Below are 18,090 nucleotides of genomic sequence, written 5' to 3'. Positions count from 1 at the left end.
TTATACAAAACGCCCGATGATGTAAATGACCATCAGGGAGAATCTTTAGCCAAGTAGTTTATTGACCAGCTGGATAAAAAGCACATTGAACGAGTGTTTAAAACTTGGCACTGCTGGATGTCATCCATTGCTGTTCTTTGTTTACTGTGTAGCGCAGGCCTGGGCAATTATTTTGACTCAGGGGCCACATTTAGAGAAAAAAATGTGTCTGGGGGCCGGTATATCTATTTTTAGGAACACTAATACAAAACCTCACAATAATGTCTGATTGAATGCTAAAAACGTTATGACAGACCGCCTTAAAAAACTATGGAATTTTAATTTTTTCTATGAACGATAAAACACTGAATATTGACCAAATATGAATGTCACACCCCCTTTCGATCGACATATTTTACAATCATGTGAAACGTAACAAAAATGCAACAAACAGTGAAACATGAACACGAAGGGTACAAAATAAACCCACCTACAATCTGATACATCTGATACATCACTAAGCTTTAGAACTTTGATGTGAAAATCTCCTTCCGCGTCTGTGGAAACGCTTCCCGCCCACACTGCTTGGTGCCTCGTCTGAGCTGCTGTGACGTAGATGACCATAGTAACTAATTAGATGACCATAGTAACTAATTAGATTACCATAGTAACTAATTAGATTACCATAGTAACTGGTATATCATCCATAAGCGCAGATTCCAACCATTGAGATACTTTGTATAGTTCAAGACTTACGGTCATTAGAAAACATCACTGCAGATCATAATGGCAGCTACACTTTACATCTTAAAGATCTAAAAAAATTATTTGGGAATGTCCGGCGGGCCAGATTGAAAAGCTTAACGGGCCGCATGTGGCCCCCGGGCCTTAATTTGCCCAGGTATGGTGTAGCGGTTGATTATTAAATTATGTTCATACTGCCAACGCCATTCCAGCTATGTAACATATGCTGGATCAGGGTGTGCAGCTTGCGCTCCACTGAATGAAAAACTGAAATAATTTGCACTGTTTGGCGGAAATGACCTTTTATTGTCCACGTTAGATTTCAACCTCTTAGAATTACTTGACGCGGATGTAACTCAATATTTTTATCCGATAGCAAAGATAATGTGTGATTTTTATCAAACTGGAAGATTGCTTTGAATGATATACAACAGGTGTCTTCAGCGTTTTTCAGGCCATAGACCCCCAAACTGATGGGGAGATAGAGCAGGGACCCGCTACTTATATACAGTATCTTGTACAAAAATGTGTTTTAGATTAAACTGATCCTGAAGGTGCTTTGTTATCATACAATACAAAAATATTCAAATAATATAATATAATGCCGCATTAATTGCCTACAACTGGCACGTTAATCGCTAGCTGACCACCAGTACATTAATCTTTAGCTGACAACCAGTACGTTAATCTTTAGCTGAGAACCAGCACACTGATCGCTAGCTGACAATTAGCACGCCAATCACTAGCTGACAACTGATGCCCTAATCGCGACCTGATGACTGACACGTTAATTGCTAGCTGACAGCTGGCACGCAAATCGCTAGCTAACAACTGAAACGCTAATTGCTAGCTGTAGACTGACACGCTAATAACTAGCTGACAACTGCCGCACTAATCACTAGCCAACAACTGGAGCGCTAATTGCAAGCTGACAACTAGTATGTTAATCGCTAGCTTACAACTGACAAGCTAATCGCTAGCTTACAACTGGCACGCTAATCGCCAGCTGAAAACTGGTGCAATAATCACTAGCTGACAACTGGTGCAATAATCGCTAGCTGACAACTTGCGCACTAATCGTTGGTAGGCAACTAGAGCGCTAATCGCTTACTATGCTAATATGGATACAATGTTATAATTCTATATTCATGTTTTTTGTATTTAACCAGCAAAGTACAGCGAGTAGAGTGTCCATGCCACTGCTTTTTATAAACTATGCTACTGTGTGTTGGATCAATGTTAGTGCATATTTGAAGACATTCAAATGTGTGGAAAAATTGTGTGAAGAATAGAAAACAATATTTTGAAAAAAAAAGTCTAATCAACCAAAAATTTCACAACCCTTGTGTAGACCCCCTGGTGGTCACGGACTCTCTGTTGAAGACCTCTGATATACAATATATGCGGGGGTTACGTTCCAAGAGCAACAGTTAGAATCTTGAAAAATGGACTAGATAGGGCTGCGCTGATAATCAGTAAATCAATTAATTAATGATAAATGAAAATGAACATATTAATTTTGCTGGCATCGATAAATTGCCATTTATGTTTGTTTCTTTCATCTGCCGCTTTCAAACAAGACATTATAATGTTTTTCTATAATTTTCGATTGTTGCTGCTTATTTTATTACTACAATATAACACAGGCTGCACTCTGTACACTCCTGGTTTATGCACATATATTATTCAGCCCTCCCTAAGTGTTGGAATTTAGTTTGGCAGATAGGTTAACAAAAACTTCCAACTTGAGGGTGTTTGTTGGCAGGGTCCACAATGAATTTAGTGTAAAACTAAGCACACAAAGGAAAGTACATCATTAATACACAGGAAGTGCACATGTTAAATCAACAATAGTTTGGCATAAAATAAAATAAAAACCCAATACAATTATACAGGATAGGTTGGCTATTAGGCTGCTAGTTTATTGCTAATGTACAATGGACATTGACAGGCTAACAAAAATTAGCATGCAATCGTTTCAAACTTGTATAAACGTTTAACAAATAAGATTTTAACACTAAATAATTTACATAAAACAGACATATTCACCAAACTCCATGGACACGAATATTGATCGCTAACGTTGTACTCTTAGACCAGTCTGCTGTCAGCACCGTAGCCGGCATTTTCTTTTGAAAAATGTTTTGTGTTGCGTCATTGTGCGTCAGAGAAGACTACATAAACACCAAGGGGCGGGGTTGAGCCAAAGAGAATGCCCTGTACTGCACCCGCTAGGCGATGAGAGGAGCAAACGGTCAGAACAAAGGCACATCAAAAGATACCTGTATGGCGGTATTCTCTCAAATATATATCACTTTCTAAAATATACCGGTAATAACAGTAATACGGGTATTATATTTATGTAAAAACCAGCCCTACTTCCAAGTATATTTAAGGAAACATTGTGTTGGTCTTCTTTCAGCTGTAAATGGGTTGAGACTGAATTAACAGCACCTTTGCTGGTTGCTAATTATACATTCCATTTTGCAAAATGATGTCAATAATGTGATTGTGTGATTGATTGATTGTGTGAGGGACTAAGATTAAATAAATGTCAAGGTGTGCAACTACAAAACCCAAAACCAGTGAAGTTGGCACGTAAATCGTAAATTCAGACAGAATGCAATGATTTGCAAATCCTTTCCAACCTATATTCAATTGAATAGACTGCAAAGACAAGATATTTAATGTTCGAACTAAGAGACTTAATTTTTTTTTGCAAATAATCAGTAACTTAGAATTTAATGGCAGCAAAAAGTTGGCACAGGGGCATTTTTACCACTGTGCTACATGGCCTTTCCTTTTAACAACACTCAGTAAACGTTTGGGAACTGAGGAGACCAATGTTTGAAGCTTTTCAGGTGGAATTATTTCCCATTCTTGCTTGATGTACAGCTTAAGTTGTTCAACAGTCCGGGGTCTCCGTTGTCATATTTTAAGCTCATAAGGCGCCACACATTTTCAATGGGAGACAGGTCTGGACTACAGGCAGGCAAGTCTAGTACCTGCACTCTTTTACTATGAAGCCACACTGTTGTAACACATGCAGAATGTGGCTTGGTGATGTCTTGCTAAAATAAGCAGGGGCGTCCATGAAAATGACGTTGCCTGGATGGCAACATATGTTGCTCCAAAACCTGTATGTACCTTTCAGCATTAATGGCGCCTTCACAGATACGTAAGTTACCCATGCCTTGGGCACTAATACACCCCCATACCATCACAGATGCTGGCTTTTGAACTTTGCGCCTATAACAGTCCGGATGGTTCTTTTCCTCTTTGGTCCGGAGAACACAACGTCCACAGTTTCCAAAAACAATTTAAAATGTGGACTCGTTAGACCACAGAACACTTTTCCACTTTGCATCAGTCAATCTTAGATGAGCTCGGGCCTAGTAAAGCTGGCAGCGTTTCCGGGTGTTCTTGATAAATGGCTTTCGCTTTATATAGTAAAGTTTTAACTTGCACTTACAAATGTAGCGACGAACTGTAGTTACTGACAGTGGTTTTCTGAAGTGTTCCTGAGCGCATGTGGTGATATCCTTTACCGATTATGTCGCTTTTTGATGCAGTACCGCCTGAGCGATCGAAGGTCACGGGCATTCAATGTTGGTTTTCGGCCTTGCCGCTTACGTGTAGTGATTTCTCCAGATTCTCTGAACCTTTTGATGATATTACGGACCGTAAATGGTGAAATCCCTAAATTCCTTGCAATAGCTCATTGAGAAATGTTGTTCTTAAACTGTTCGATAATATGGTCACGCATTTGTTCACAAAGTGGTGACCCTCGCCCCATCCTTGTTTGTGAATGACTGAGCATTTCATGGAAGGTGCTTTTATACCCAATCATGGCACCCACCTGTTCCCAATTAGCCTTTTCACCTGTGGGATGTTCCAAATAAGTGTTTGATGATCATTCCTCAACTTTCTCAGTCTTTTTTGTCACTTGTGCCAGCTTTTTTGAAACATGTTGCAGGCATCAAATTCCCAATGAGCTAATATTTGCAAAAATAACAAAGTCTGCCAGTTTGAACGTTATATAGTATACCTTGTCTTTGCAGTCTATTCAATTGTATATAGGTTGAAAAGGATTTGCAAATCATTGTATTCTGTTTTTATTTACGATTTACACAACGTGTCAACTTCACTGGTTTTGGGGTTTGTACATCAGCTGGAGATGAGCTGATGTGTTGACTGCTTCACCTTCCTCCTCCTCCTCCTCCTCCTCCTCCTCCTCCTCCTCCTCCTCCTCCTCTTTAGCAGCAGCAGCAGTAGCAGCACACCTGGGACCAAGCCCCAAGGGCATCCTGCTCCTTCCTCACATCTTCCACAACCCCCGTCAGGTGCAGCAGCATCCACCTTCCCCTTTCCCCTGGTGGCTAACCACAGCGCCCCCCATAGCTTCCCCCCTGCACTGCAGTCCTCACCGCACCTTCATCACCCCAATATGTTCGCTCCTCCAGCGGCTTTGCCTCCACCACCACCGCTAACGTCGACCACCCTGCCAGTACCTGGACATCCTGCTGCTGGGAGCGCCTATTCAGGTACAAATCACTTATATTTTTTATAGATATTATAATTACATAATGCTGGACGATTATGGCAAAAATAATAATCACGGTTATTTTGATTGATATTGAAATCATGAGTAGTACCACGATTATTCATTAATTTGAAAATGTGAGTGTTTATTGTGCCACCAAAACTAAACTTTAAATAAAATTTAAAAGAACAACAGATATAAATTAGTAACAAATAAAAAACATATAAAATATTAATAATGATAATAATAGTAAGAGCAATACATTAAAATAATAGCTATATTAAAAAAATACAATACAGTTTTTCCGTTTAATTGTTTTTTGCGTTTAACATTTATTTTACCACCATATAATGTGTGTGTTTTGTATAAATTGTGTAAATGTTTGTTAATTGAATGCAATAAATCTCTGACCATTTCCTGATAATATTGTAAATCCTACATCTTTTATTTTTGTACAAATTTATTTTTGTTACGTTACAATCAGCGCTGTGCTGTGTGGCAAAAAAGGGTCATCATGTGAGTATTTGTGGGTGTGTGTGTGTGTGCGTGTGTTGCGCGTATTGAGGAGTTTCCCCGTTGTACTGTTTTTTTACGTGTTTAACTTGTTTGGCAAACATCCCTCTTCAATTTGGTATTCCATTTATATGCATAATTAAATAATTGGGATCGCTGTTCCCATGTGAAAGCATCTGTTTAAACATGATCAACGCACTTTCGCAGTTGAGCACAATCAGTTGGAATAAATAATAAGAAAGAAACCAAGTTTTTCTCCTTAAAATTTTAACCAAAACAGTGTGTGTGTGTGTGTGTGGACGAGTAAAACTAAGATTTTTTTTTTTGTCAGAAGAAATGTGAACATCATATAATGTTTTTAATCTGTCAACAACAATAAATGAAGTTTTTGACTTCTTGGTTTCAGTTTGTGCAGCGGTGACTGCATGTGCCTTATAATGAGGGATGTAACGATAACTGGTATAATGTTAAACGCTCATGATTTGGTTTCCTCCCATCATGTTAGTTGTTAGTTTGTCTTTTTTTCCTGTAAGGTGCTTATACTTTATAGTTCTAGTTTTGTAGTTCCAGCTTAATTTCGATAGGTGGTGCTGCACCTTCACTTAATGTTCTGATTCCTACCAGCACATCTGTTTTCAATTTCTAATTAGGCCTTTCTAAGTTCATTGTCTCACAGTTTAAGCAAACTTTTTTTTACCTGCATGCCTTCATCTGTCTCTGTATCCCGAGGTCACGCGAAGCTCAGCCATGCGCTATCGTAACAATAAACCGTGGCAAAATTCTCAACGATTAATAATACTGTTTGAAATTTTCAATATTGTCAAACAGTGATTATCACATTTTTGAAAACTCACTGTAATATAGTTCTAGCTAGCTTAAAGTCTAAAGTTAAAGTTAAGTTAAAGTACCAATGATTGTCACACACACGAGGTGTGGCGAAATTATTCTCTGCATTTGACCCATCGCTAACATGAATACAAGGCACATTAACATTATAACACAATATAAACGTGTATAAACATACTACTGTCTGTGCAACTAATAATATTTAATTGTGTACATTGAACCTACAGGCTGTGCTCTCTTAGAACAAAGTGGTAAATCAGAATCAGAAATACTTTATTAATCCCTGAAGGGAAATACAAATTTTCAGCACAATCCCATTCAAGATCAGACAAACATTACAGGGAGACAGAACAGGATCGCTGACGGGTCTGCCAACTTCCGGCGCCCCTTACAAAAAAGGTGAGATACAGGTAAACAATTTTGAGGGAAAAAAATCGGTCTAAGCCTGGGCCCCTGGAGAGGGGGTCCAGACTGAGGCCAAGGGAAAAAACAACTCATAGCCATGGCACACATCCCTCTTACATGTGGGTAAGAGGGAGACATCAAAGAACACAAATTACATTAAAGACATTAAAAGAGCATAAATAAACCAGAAGTAGAGCGCGCTATCCTTGTTTTGTCTTTTTTAATTATAAATGTATTTATTTGAAATTATTTGATCCAAATATTGTTAAACTATTTCAGTGTGTGTGTATACAAGTACTTTTTTGAGCACATTCAACTTCACCTTGATAATAATAATATGAATAATATGAAATGTTCGTATTGTTACGCCCCTATAACACACACTATGGCTATGAATCTTTGGGTGTCCCACGATTTGATTCAATATCGATTCTTGTGGTCACGATTCGATTCAAAATCGATTTTTTTTTCAATTCAACACGATTCGCGATTCAAAAATTATTTTTTTCCCGATTCAAAACGATTCTCTAATCATTTAATACATAGGATTTCAGCAGGATCTACCCCAGTCTGCTGACATGCAAGCAGAGTAGTAGATTTTTGTAAAAAGCTTTTATAATTGTAAAGGACAATGTTTTATCAACTGATTGCAATAATGTAAATTTGATTTAACTATTAAATGAACCAAAAATATTACTTGTTTTATCTTTGTGACAATATTGGACACAGTGTGTTGTCAAGCTTATGAGATGCGATGCAAGTGTAAGCCACTCTGACACTATTGTTTTTTTGTTTTTTTTTTATAAATGTCTAATGATAATGTCAATGAGGGATTTTTAATCACTGCTATGTTGGAATTGTAACTCAAATTGATACTGTTGTTGATAATATTCATTTTTGTTTCACTACTTTTGGTTTGTTCTGTGTCGTGTTTGTGTCTCCTCTCAATTGCTCTGTTTATTGCTGTTCTGAGTGTTGCTGGGTCGGGTTTGGTTTTGGACTTGGATTGCATTGTTATGGTATTGCTGTGTATTGTTTTGTTGGATTGATTAATTAAAAAAATTAAAATTAAAAAAAATAAAATTAAAAATAGATTTTTTTCAAATGAGAATCGATTCTGAATCGCACAATGTGAGAATCGCAATTCGAATTCGAATCGATTTTTTCCCACACCCCTAACACACACTGTGTTAAAAAGAACATTCATTATGTGTTTTGATGAGTTTGCTTATTTTAGATATAATTTCCACATAATTATATATCTATTTTATCAATATATTGTATCGTTCAGGGGAGTTGGAGTTCCCAGCATGCCTTGCGGGCACTTTGAAAATAACAGTTGAAGTTACATGTTTGTTGTTAGCGCTTAGTTGTTTGTTACTCACATAGAATTGTTGTTTATTGTTTTTGTTTTTTAACTTCCGTGTTGCGTGTTGTTTGTTTTTGGTTTATGCATGAGTAAGAGTGTTGTTCTGTTTGATGACCCTCTGTACGTTTGTGAAACAAGTTGTTGGCTAAACTTGCAAATTGAAGCGTTCTGTGCCTCTGATTTTACAGATAACTAAACTTATATGAATAGATTACTAAGTAACTAAGATGTTTAAATGTGCTCATTGAACTTACAAAGTGATTGTTCCATACTTGAAACAAAAGTGTTTTACGGTGTGTTCAAGGACCGCTGAACAGAGTAAGACGCCACAAATAAAAAAAACGAATAATATATTTTATTTGTTACGCACTATACATATATAATATTTTAAAGTGCAGCGGTACAAACTAGTATTTAAAACAATAAAAGCTTATCCATTAAAACAGAAAATATAATACTAAGACTAAAACACTATCAGTGAAGCCTAAGAAAAAGAAAACATGCAAATAGTGTGTATTTTTATTTTAGATATTAAAAAAATATACTGTATAACTTGGTCAAAATATTTCAGTGTCTGTACTTACAATACCGCAATAATAATGATAACCATGATATGAAATGTTCATATTGTTACAATCTCAAATGTATAGATTAACTAATAGTTTATTGGTGATGACAACAAATACTTAGGCTTCCTGCGATGCCCGTTTTACACTTTTCAGTTGGCGCTCCAAGTGCTTTTAATTTACCCCTGCTTCCTTAAGTGGCGTGCTTTCTTTACTATGTCAGCTCCTGTTCATCGATGTAGACGGTTGTTCCTTTCAGCTTGACTCTTGCCTCAGCAATGCCACCTTGTTTGTTTTCAATGATGACGGGTGTGCCCATGTTGTTGACATCCACCCCCTGCAGAAAGTGGTCCTCCGGTTACTCTGCTGAAGCAACATCGTCTTGTTCTTTCTCTTGTCGTCATCTGCTCACAATCACATTGTTCATGCGTAAAACCTGTTCCATATCATCAATTCTAGACATAATTTACGATGGAATGCGATCCTTTTCCTAATTTTGCTTCTTTGAAGCATCCACTTTGTCTTGAAACGTGTCCATTTGTTGAATTGAATCGATGCAGAATCATTCATTTCATCAACATTTTGACATTTCATGTCATCATTGTGCTGTCTTCCATGTCTTGGACGCTACCTGATTATTGTCTGTCTTCCGCGTGCTCCTTGTCTGCAGTTTTTTTTTTCCTGCCACTATTATTGGTGATCAGTAGCTTTGGAGTTTGGACGTTAGCGACGGCTAGCTAACTTGTTTATTCCGATGAAAACAGAAAAGCAAATATGTTGAATCAGTGACGTCAAATGTAGATTATAAATAACCAAAAGAACATTTCATGTAATATTTACCCTTCAATGTTCTCTTCCGCAGAGCAAGACCTTCTGCGTCAGGAGCTCAACACCCGTTTCTTGGCCTCCCAGAGTGCTGACCGCGGCGCCTCACTGGGCCCCCCGCCCTACCTGCGCACAGAGTTCCACCAGCACCAGCACCAGCATCAGCATCAACACACCCACCAGCACACGCACCAGCACACCTTCACGCCATTCCCCAATGCCATTATGCCCACCCCAGCACCGTCCATGGTGCGTACCCCTGCCAGAAATGTGAGGATAAGTAGAAGACATCCATGTTGCTTTTGTTCCTTCTTTTATGTTTCACACTTTGATGAGTGGGTGGGCGTGGCACAGGAAGTCTGTTCCCACTGTGGCTATGAGATGTGACAGGTGTTTAAATGCACACTTGTTGCTTTCCTTGTGTGTCCACACAACAATGATGCTTTTATTCACCAGAAAAACATTCTCGTGTTTTTTTCTGGTTGAGTCGTTATTTTCTATCATTTGCTTAAAGCATGTCTTTAGCCAATTTTTAGAACATAATACTCTTCATTCATTCTGAACGGAATGACATCATTGACATTACATGGCATAAGCCTCACATTACAATATTATTTTTTAAGATTGAAAACTCACATCCATGCATGCTATTACTGCTTGGAGGTTCTTGCTTGGCTCTTATTAGACCTCAGAGGGTGCACACCTTGGCCTTTGACAGCCAATGAGGCCATAAAACGGCTTTTAATAGCTGTTGTGGAGGAGACTTGTGTCCTTTAGTGCAGTGGTCCCCAACCACCGGGCCGCGGTACGGTACCGGTCCGTGGATCGATTGGTACCGGGCCACACAAGAAATAAAAAATAATAATAATAATTTTTAAAAAATTATTATTATTTTTAAAAAATTAAATCAACATAAAAAACACAAGATACACTTACAATTAGTGCAGCAAACCAAAAAACCTCCCTCCCCCATTTACACTCATTCGCACAAAAGGGTTGTTTCTTTCCGTTGTTGATATTTACGGTTCCTACATTATATATCAATATAGATCAATACAGTCTGCAGGGATACAGTCCGTAAGCACACATGATTGTATTTTTTAATAATAAAAAAATCCCCCCCAGTCCACGGGACAAATTTTCAAGCGTTGACCGGTCCGCAGTTACAAAAAGGTTGGGGACCACTGCTTTAGTGTTACCCACAGGACTGCAATCTGTTTGTGGCACTGGGTTGTTGGGGGAGGGGTGCACCAGATGACATTGTTGTTTAATTTACATAATTGGTCATGGACGCAAAATAAGGAAAATTAGCCCTCCTCTAACGAGTCCTATTATAATGTGCTTATGTACGTCTAAGAACCAAGGTAGTGTTGCGTGATAAAGTATGAAACTGCTGTATGTTGCATGGAATTATTGACCACTTTGGGGTTCTGGTCAGAGAACACAAGATCTTCAACTTTAATTGTGTACTTTAAAGTGTACACATGGTACAATGTTTTGAGGCTTACTTTTTTCAATAACATTGATTCAACTTGTGATTTTTTGAATTTGTTATCAATGTTCAAATGTTCCTTGTAACTTCAACCTAAAAAAGCACAGGATTTCAACAAATATTGGAAAACAAATACTGTATTGATCATCAAAACATTTATGTGAATTTGCGTAATTTGGTGATAATGGTAATTAATTATAGTCTTAAATCAGCATGTTTAGTCACAGCTAAATGTGTTAGCGTTCAGATGCTATTTACTAAATAAACACGACTATAATGGGATCAGATATTAGATAAGCCATCAATTATTCATGATGTCTTAAAGCGTTACAAAATTCATATTGGCAATGACTTTTGCATTGATGTAACATAGAAGAACCAAAAGTGAAAGTTTCACTTTTAAAATAAAAGGTTTTAAATAAGATGTGCGTAAACATGGAGACATTTTACAGTGACGGTCCAAATGTATCTCTGGCAGGCTGACACAAATAAAAGGATCATGTGATCATTGCATGAGAGAGAGGAGGAGGAACAAAAGTCTTGGGCCAGTTTTGAACAGTTAAATGTTTTTGTAATGAAAAAATGTGTCATTCTCAACTCTACTACTGTAATATAAAGTGTTTTTTGTGTATCTTTACATTTGTTGTCTTCTTACATCTGTTTCATTGTCTCTTACAGTTTGACAAATACCCAACTAAAGTTGACCCCTTCTATAGACACAGTGTAAGTTGCACTCTTATGTCAAAAATGTTTTCATTTATAGTGTGTGTGAGTGTGTGTATGTGTGTGTGTGCGTTTCATTTCATTGATGTCACATTTGCATATTAGATTTGTGTACTTGTAAAGCAGATGTACATTGACGGTAATAATTTGATGAAAAAGTGATTTGATAAGTTCATTGTATCAAGTATGTTTGTTTTAACATTTTAAATATATATATATATATATATATATATATATATATATATATATATATATATATATATATATATATATATATATATATATATATATATATATATATATATATATATATATATATATATATATATATATATATATATATATATATACATCAAACAATAAAGATTATGAATAAATTTGGATTTGGTAGATTAAGATTTGAACTGTAGAAAATTGGTTATGTTTCTAACTTGAGAGATGAAGTTTATTATATAACCGATATATGATATAAATGATAGTAAATCTGGCCAACAATTGAGATTTTAATTATATCACCATAATGAACATGTCTTAAACACAGTGTAGTGTCCTCATTAGCAAGTGCAGCTAATGTCCCTTCACAGTGTGAAGCCACTTCCAAATTGCTAATCCTTGCCTCCATGGTAATACAAGTATTGTCACTGGAGGATGAGGAATAGCTAAACATGCCCCACTACACAGAATAGCAGGATAATATAAGCCATGCTAACCGCTAAACTAGAGCTCTTAAATGTAAACAGGTATGGATGGATCGATACCAAGTGTGGTATCAGTATATGCTTCATTTTTTACCTTGAAAAAATGTTTTTTGTTATTGTTTACAAACTCAGGAAATAAGTAGGCGAAAACAGAATGATTTAAATCAGAGCCAATAGTAGATTTTGCCTATGTTAGCTCTTTTGCACCGTTGGCTTTATTTTGCTCATGTCAATATTTAATTGATACTGTTATAGTCTGTGTTTTTGTCTCATTATAATTGTGATTAAAATTGGAATCATTCAATGATCTTTGGAATTGAAAGTATCAGTATTGACATGACCAATGTATGACCCTGTAACCATACCTAAATTGTAGTAGAATTGAATAAAATTCAACACTTTGTTGTCATCAAATATGAGAGCATCACAAAATTACACAATTGTAGTATCACTCAAAACTAATGTTAAGTATCAAAGAACAGAAAGTAACCAGATTTTAAAAATAAATTAACACATAGATGAAAGGGGACCTACAGTATGATGATTTTTTTAATTTTTTTATTTAAAACCCTTCCTTGTCGTGTACGAATCATATTTTGGATAAGCTTTGTGTTTCAGTTTTGCGTACATTTTGCTCCACAGTTACTTTTTTGACCCGTTTTTCTGCAAGCTGGCCGTTTGTGGAGGCGCTCCCAGATTGCGATTGAAACCACACACTCCCCTCTTAAAAATATCAAATTTCCATCCATCCATCCATCCATTTTCTTCCGCTTGTCCCTTTTGGGGTCGCAGGGGGTGCTGGAACCTATCTCAGCTGCATAACACAGACATACAGACAACATTTTATATTTTAAAAATGTACACTTTTTAAATATATGTCTTGAAGTCATCAATGCTATATTTTTCCAGACAATGTCGGAAAAAAAAACTTTTAAAATGTTATGATTGCTTGTCATTAGGAACACCTGCACACTTGCCGATAGATCAGACTAGCTGCATAAAAAAATCTGCGTTGGGCAGAATTTACGTCGCTGCATGTTGCATGTCACTGTGCTAAGTGCATGCTAAAATTATATAAAAATAATACTATGTCCTACATTTTTTTGGTGTTTCCTCATTGCCTAAAGCAGAGGGGAGGAGCTCCTATCTGTAGAGTTGAGAGCTAGACTTTGGTCCTGATCTACTAAAGGTTTGCGTGTACTAAAACACGTGCAAACTTGATAGCGCACACATGGCTCAACTACTAAACGTTTGTAAAGTGGATTGCCTCTCTTAAGTGAGCAGAATAAGGCGTGCAATCCAGTTTGCATCTCTGTCTTCATTAATATGCTAAATATATGCTAAACACAACGCCCACAATACTGGGAGGAGATATGCAAATATAATTATTTAGCACTTGCAATTTGATTCATCAACACTCATCACCGTTTTGCGGGCATTACTTAGCGTTTTATTGCGCACGTGTGAGAACGTGCAAACTGACAGTTCCACACACGGTTGCAGGATCGGTGCTCGCGCTGCTCAGACAGACGGTGGACAGAGGAGAATACTGCATCCCACGTGTGTGTGTCAACATTTTCGACTCACAGATACAAAAAAATAGACATATCATCTATTTAGCAACATCATTTTATAATTTTATAGCTGCTATAGGACTTAAGGAGCTGATTAAAATTAATTCAATTGATGTGTTTTGATGTCCTTTAATACTTTTTAATGAAGTTAGTTTTTTTCACACACAATATATATTATCAAAATATTTCTTATATGAAAAAAAATCATTTTTTTTGCGTCTTGAGCAGAGTAAATGGTATTAGGATCTTAGTAAATTAGGCCCTTAATGTCCAAATAAGGACATCCAGCTAGCTGTGACGTCATCTTGTAGCCAGAAGGCAAAACCCTGCGAAAAGAGGCATCTAAAACTGTATGCAAGCTCACGTCTAAATGCATGAACTTTATGATTTGATACTTTGATATCTTTTAACATCAGTTAACTTTGTAACAACATGTATAAGTCAGAAAAGACTCATTTCATCATAGGTCCCCTTTAATAATAGTGTTGATAAAATAACACAACTGGAAATTATGTAATATGTTACTGCATACATCAGCAGCCCAATCAGGAACCTTTTTAATCTGTTTTGAAGAATCATAAAATATATTATATTATATTATCATTTACTGCATATGCCAGATATTATATTGTGATATATATTGTAATCGCAGGAGGCTGCAATGAATTTCAGGCCACATCACCCATCCCTAGTAGATTAGATTAAATAGATTAAAGTACCAATGATTGTCACACACACACTAGATGTGGTGAAATTTGTCCTCTGCATTTGTCCCATCCCCTTGGGGTGCAGTGGGCAGCAGCGGCGCCGCGCCCGGGAATAATTTTGGTGATTTAACCCCCAACTCCAACCCTTTGTTGCTGAGTGCCAAGCAGGGAGGTTAAGGGTATCGTATAGATATTAGAAACAGCTGGTACAAATGACAACACTGCAAAGTACACATCTACTTTGACATGTCATTAAAACACTAAACTACAGTGTTTTAATGACATGTATTACATTACACTACATTACTTTGTCTGCTTTTGTGCTTTTTGTGTTTTCTTATTCATATTGATTGAAGTCTTGTACGATGTCCAAGTCATCACTGATGAAGTTGTATCAATCGCGAATATTACTAAATAAGTCATTGTATTGCATTAGTTGAAACAAAGCAGTGTTTCTCCGATTCTCCAATGTTTTTTTTTATTTTGTATTTATTATTTACAGTAGTCTGGCAACATTCCTCGTTTTCTGAAAGCCATGAGCACTTGTTGGCTTTACAGTGGTCTTGCATATGTTGCATCCTTTTAATGTACGTACTATATATATATATATATATATATATATATATATATATATATATATATATATATATATATATATATATATATATATATATATATATATATATATCAATCAACAGAAGCTAGACTTGGTTTTGCAGTGTTTGCACATTTTTCTGCACCCCGCTGAGTGACGCCTCCTTCCATTCCTTCATCTTTAGCTCTTTCACTCGTACCCACCGGCGATGTCAGGCCTCCCTCCTGTCATTCCCCCTACTGGACCCTTCAGCTCCCTGCAAGGGGCATTCCAACCCAAGGTAACACACACACATTATCATATAGCTCGCGGAAATAGAAGTTTGAAATCTTTCTATTGTAGACCTCTAATCCACTGGATGTGTCCACACGACCTGGTGCTGTGCCGAATACTTTCCTCCAGAAAGACCCAAGAGTAAGTCAACATGGAGAATAAAGACTTTATTAGACACTTGTATTTCAATTCAGTGTCGCCCATTAAAAAAATTAACTAAATCGGCCCCCCCAAAATATCACAATTTTAACATGCCTTTTGAAAATAAAAAACACACAATTATATAAGAAATATTGTATGAAAAATAATACAATAGAATGTAGTACAAACAAAGACAGTAGCTTTTTCGAAGCAATGTAATAATAATGTACAGCATTTACCTTGGAGAGTGGACTTCTACAGTTTCTCCTTGCAGCTGCTTCCCCGTTAAACATACCATTAGCAGCTTATCCATAATTTCGTAGGTAAATGTCCGCTTTTGAAATATTACTTTAACATCCTTGGCTGCCATTATCAGCTCATTCTGCTTCAGTATGGTACAGACTAGCAGTGCTATGCTTCAACTGCTTCACCAAGTTAGCTGGCTACACGCTCTGTCATGTTTTTGATTATTTATTTCTTTAATCCGATCACTAACATCCACTTCTTGTCATCACTGTCCTTCACACTCACTTTCTTCCTTCCCGTGCTTGAAAAAACTAAATTATGTTAATCTCAAGATATAATATAATGCTAGCGAGGATGACTGGATGATTTGGTCATATCTTACAGAGTTTACTGTGACATTCGCTACGCCAACTATTATGATCACAACTTAAAGCGTAACAAAAAGCCAAGAGACAGCTCGTACAGTGGAACCTCGATTTATGAACTTAATTGGCTCTTGGACATGGTTTGTAAATAGAAACGTTTGTATAGTGAAGCAGAATTCCCCAAAGGAAACAATGTAATTATGTATAATGGGTTCCAGCCAAAACTATGAAAAAGCATACATACAAGTGAAGTGGATGGCTCTGCCTCCCCAACAATGTTTCCCCTGCTTTCTTGCCCGCAAGCGCCTGAATTAAGTATTTGTCCACATAGACATGGTCTGCACACGAGGCATATTTGGCTTGATTTTAAAGTTCTAAATTGAAAAGTTTGCTTATAGAGGGGTTCGTAAATCGAGGTTCCATTGTATATCAAAATTCTAACTGGACGTATATATGCTGTGTGTGATCACCGTAAATGAAGCAATACGTTCCCGCATATGTCATCAGCCAAAGGAGAAGCCTTTTGTCATTAATACTTACAAATAGTAATACAAATAAATAAAATGCAATATAATTAAAGATACATAAATAACCCTTTTCTAATCAAACCCTAGCCGCTGAATCGTAATTGAGAAGTGCCCAAAGAGACATATGAACAATAAATAAGATCTAAAATATTTAGCCTTTATGTAAGTAAATATGCTCACTTTTGACTAGGATAGGCTCCAGCACCCCCCGCGACCCCAAGAGGGGCAAGCTGTAGAAAATGGATGGCGGGATGGATGATTAATACGCTCCTCTCAGAGAAGCTTTATATTTATGTTTTAATTTTGAGCCTTTTGACGTTTCATTCATTATGCTGAACAAAGCACCACGGATTGTTAGCATAACAGGTGTAAGATTGTGCAAGTGTACCTAGCAAGTGTACCTAATAATGTGTGTTTTTAGGAGTTCCTCCCTTTTTAATATTCTTGTTGTATTTATTGTATTCATGCAAGTTTTTCACAGCAAAAGATCTCAACCTGTTTTTCCCGCTCTGCTTCCTTTACGTAGCTAACGGATCCATTCCGGCCCATTCTCAGGGTGAGTGATAGTGTTTATGACACAAACATTACACACAACTCCCTACCTGCAGCACAAGTCAGCCATTAGGCCTTCTAGGGTTTTGAAAATTAAGTTGAAAAAGTGTAATTTCAAATCTGGCCTTGTAGTTGTTTTAAAAAAAAAAGTACTCATTGCAAAATTTCTCCAGTTTAGTAAGTGTCAGAATGTTCTCAAAGAAGACAGATGTTCTTTGGGGGGCTGGAGGCTCTGTAAAATATCATTTAATGAATGACAGGGCGCTTTAAATAAAATTGTACCACAAACGTAAAACTAGCCCGTTCATGCTCTGTCACTGACAAGAATATAATGAAAAATGTATCTAGACTTTCTCAGTGTTAGTGGTGATCAAACTGAGTTTGATGCCCGGTCAAAGTTGTGTCAG

General features: G+C 36.8%; 1 protein-coding gene across 4 annotated transcripts in view; it reads left to right on the top strand.

Annotated features, from left to right (window-relative positions):
- LOC133650788 (autism susceptibility gene 2 protein-like) overlaps positions 1 to 18,090 on the top strand; it is a 686,155-nt gene that overhangs the window by 644,985 nt on the left and 23,080 nt on the right. For all 4 annotated transcript variants that reach the window (XM_062048437.1, XM_062048436.1, XM_062048435.1 and 1 more), the window contains 6 exons: positions 4,984 to 5,267; positions 9,828 to 10,060; positions 11,961 to 12,005; positions 15,764 to 15,859; positions 15,922 to 15,993; positions 17,658 to 17,687. In XM_062048437.1, coding sequence (XP_061904421.1) covers positions 5,171 to 5,267; positions 9,828 to 10,060; positions 11,961 to 12,005; positions 15,764 to 15,859; positions 15,922 to 15,993; positions 17,658 to 17,687 — 573 coding nt within the window. In that variant the 5' untranslated portion in view covers positions 4,984 to 5,170. The remainder of the gene's footprint in view (positions 1 to 4,983; positions 5,268 to 9,827; positions 10,061 to 11,960; positions 12,006 to 15,763; positions 15,860 to 15,921; positions 15,994 to 17,657; positions 17,688 to 18,090) is intronic.

This window comes from Entelurus aequoreus, linkage group LG05 (assembly GCF_033978785.1).
Source record: "Entelurus aequoreus isolate RoL-2023_Sb linkage group LG05, RoL_Eaeq_v1.1, whole genome shotgun sequence".
NCBI lineage: Eukaryota > Metazoa > Chordata > Actinopteri > Syngnathiformes > Syngnathidae > Entelurus > Entelurus aequoreus.
This window is presented reverse-complemented; position numbering and strand designations above follow the sequence as displayed.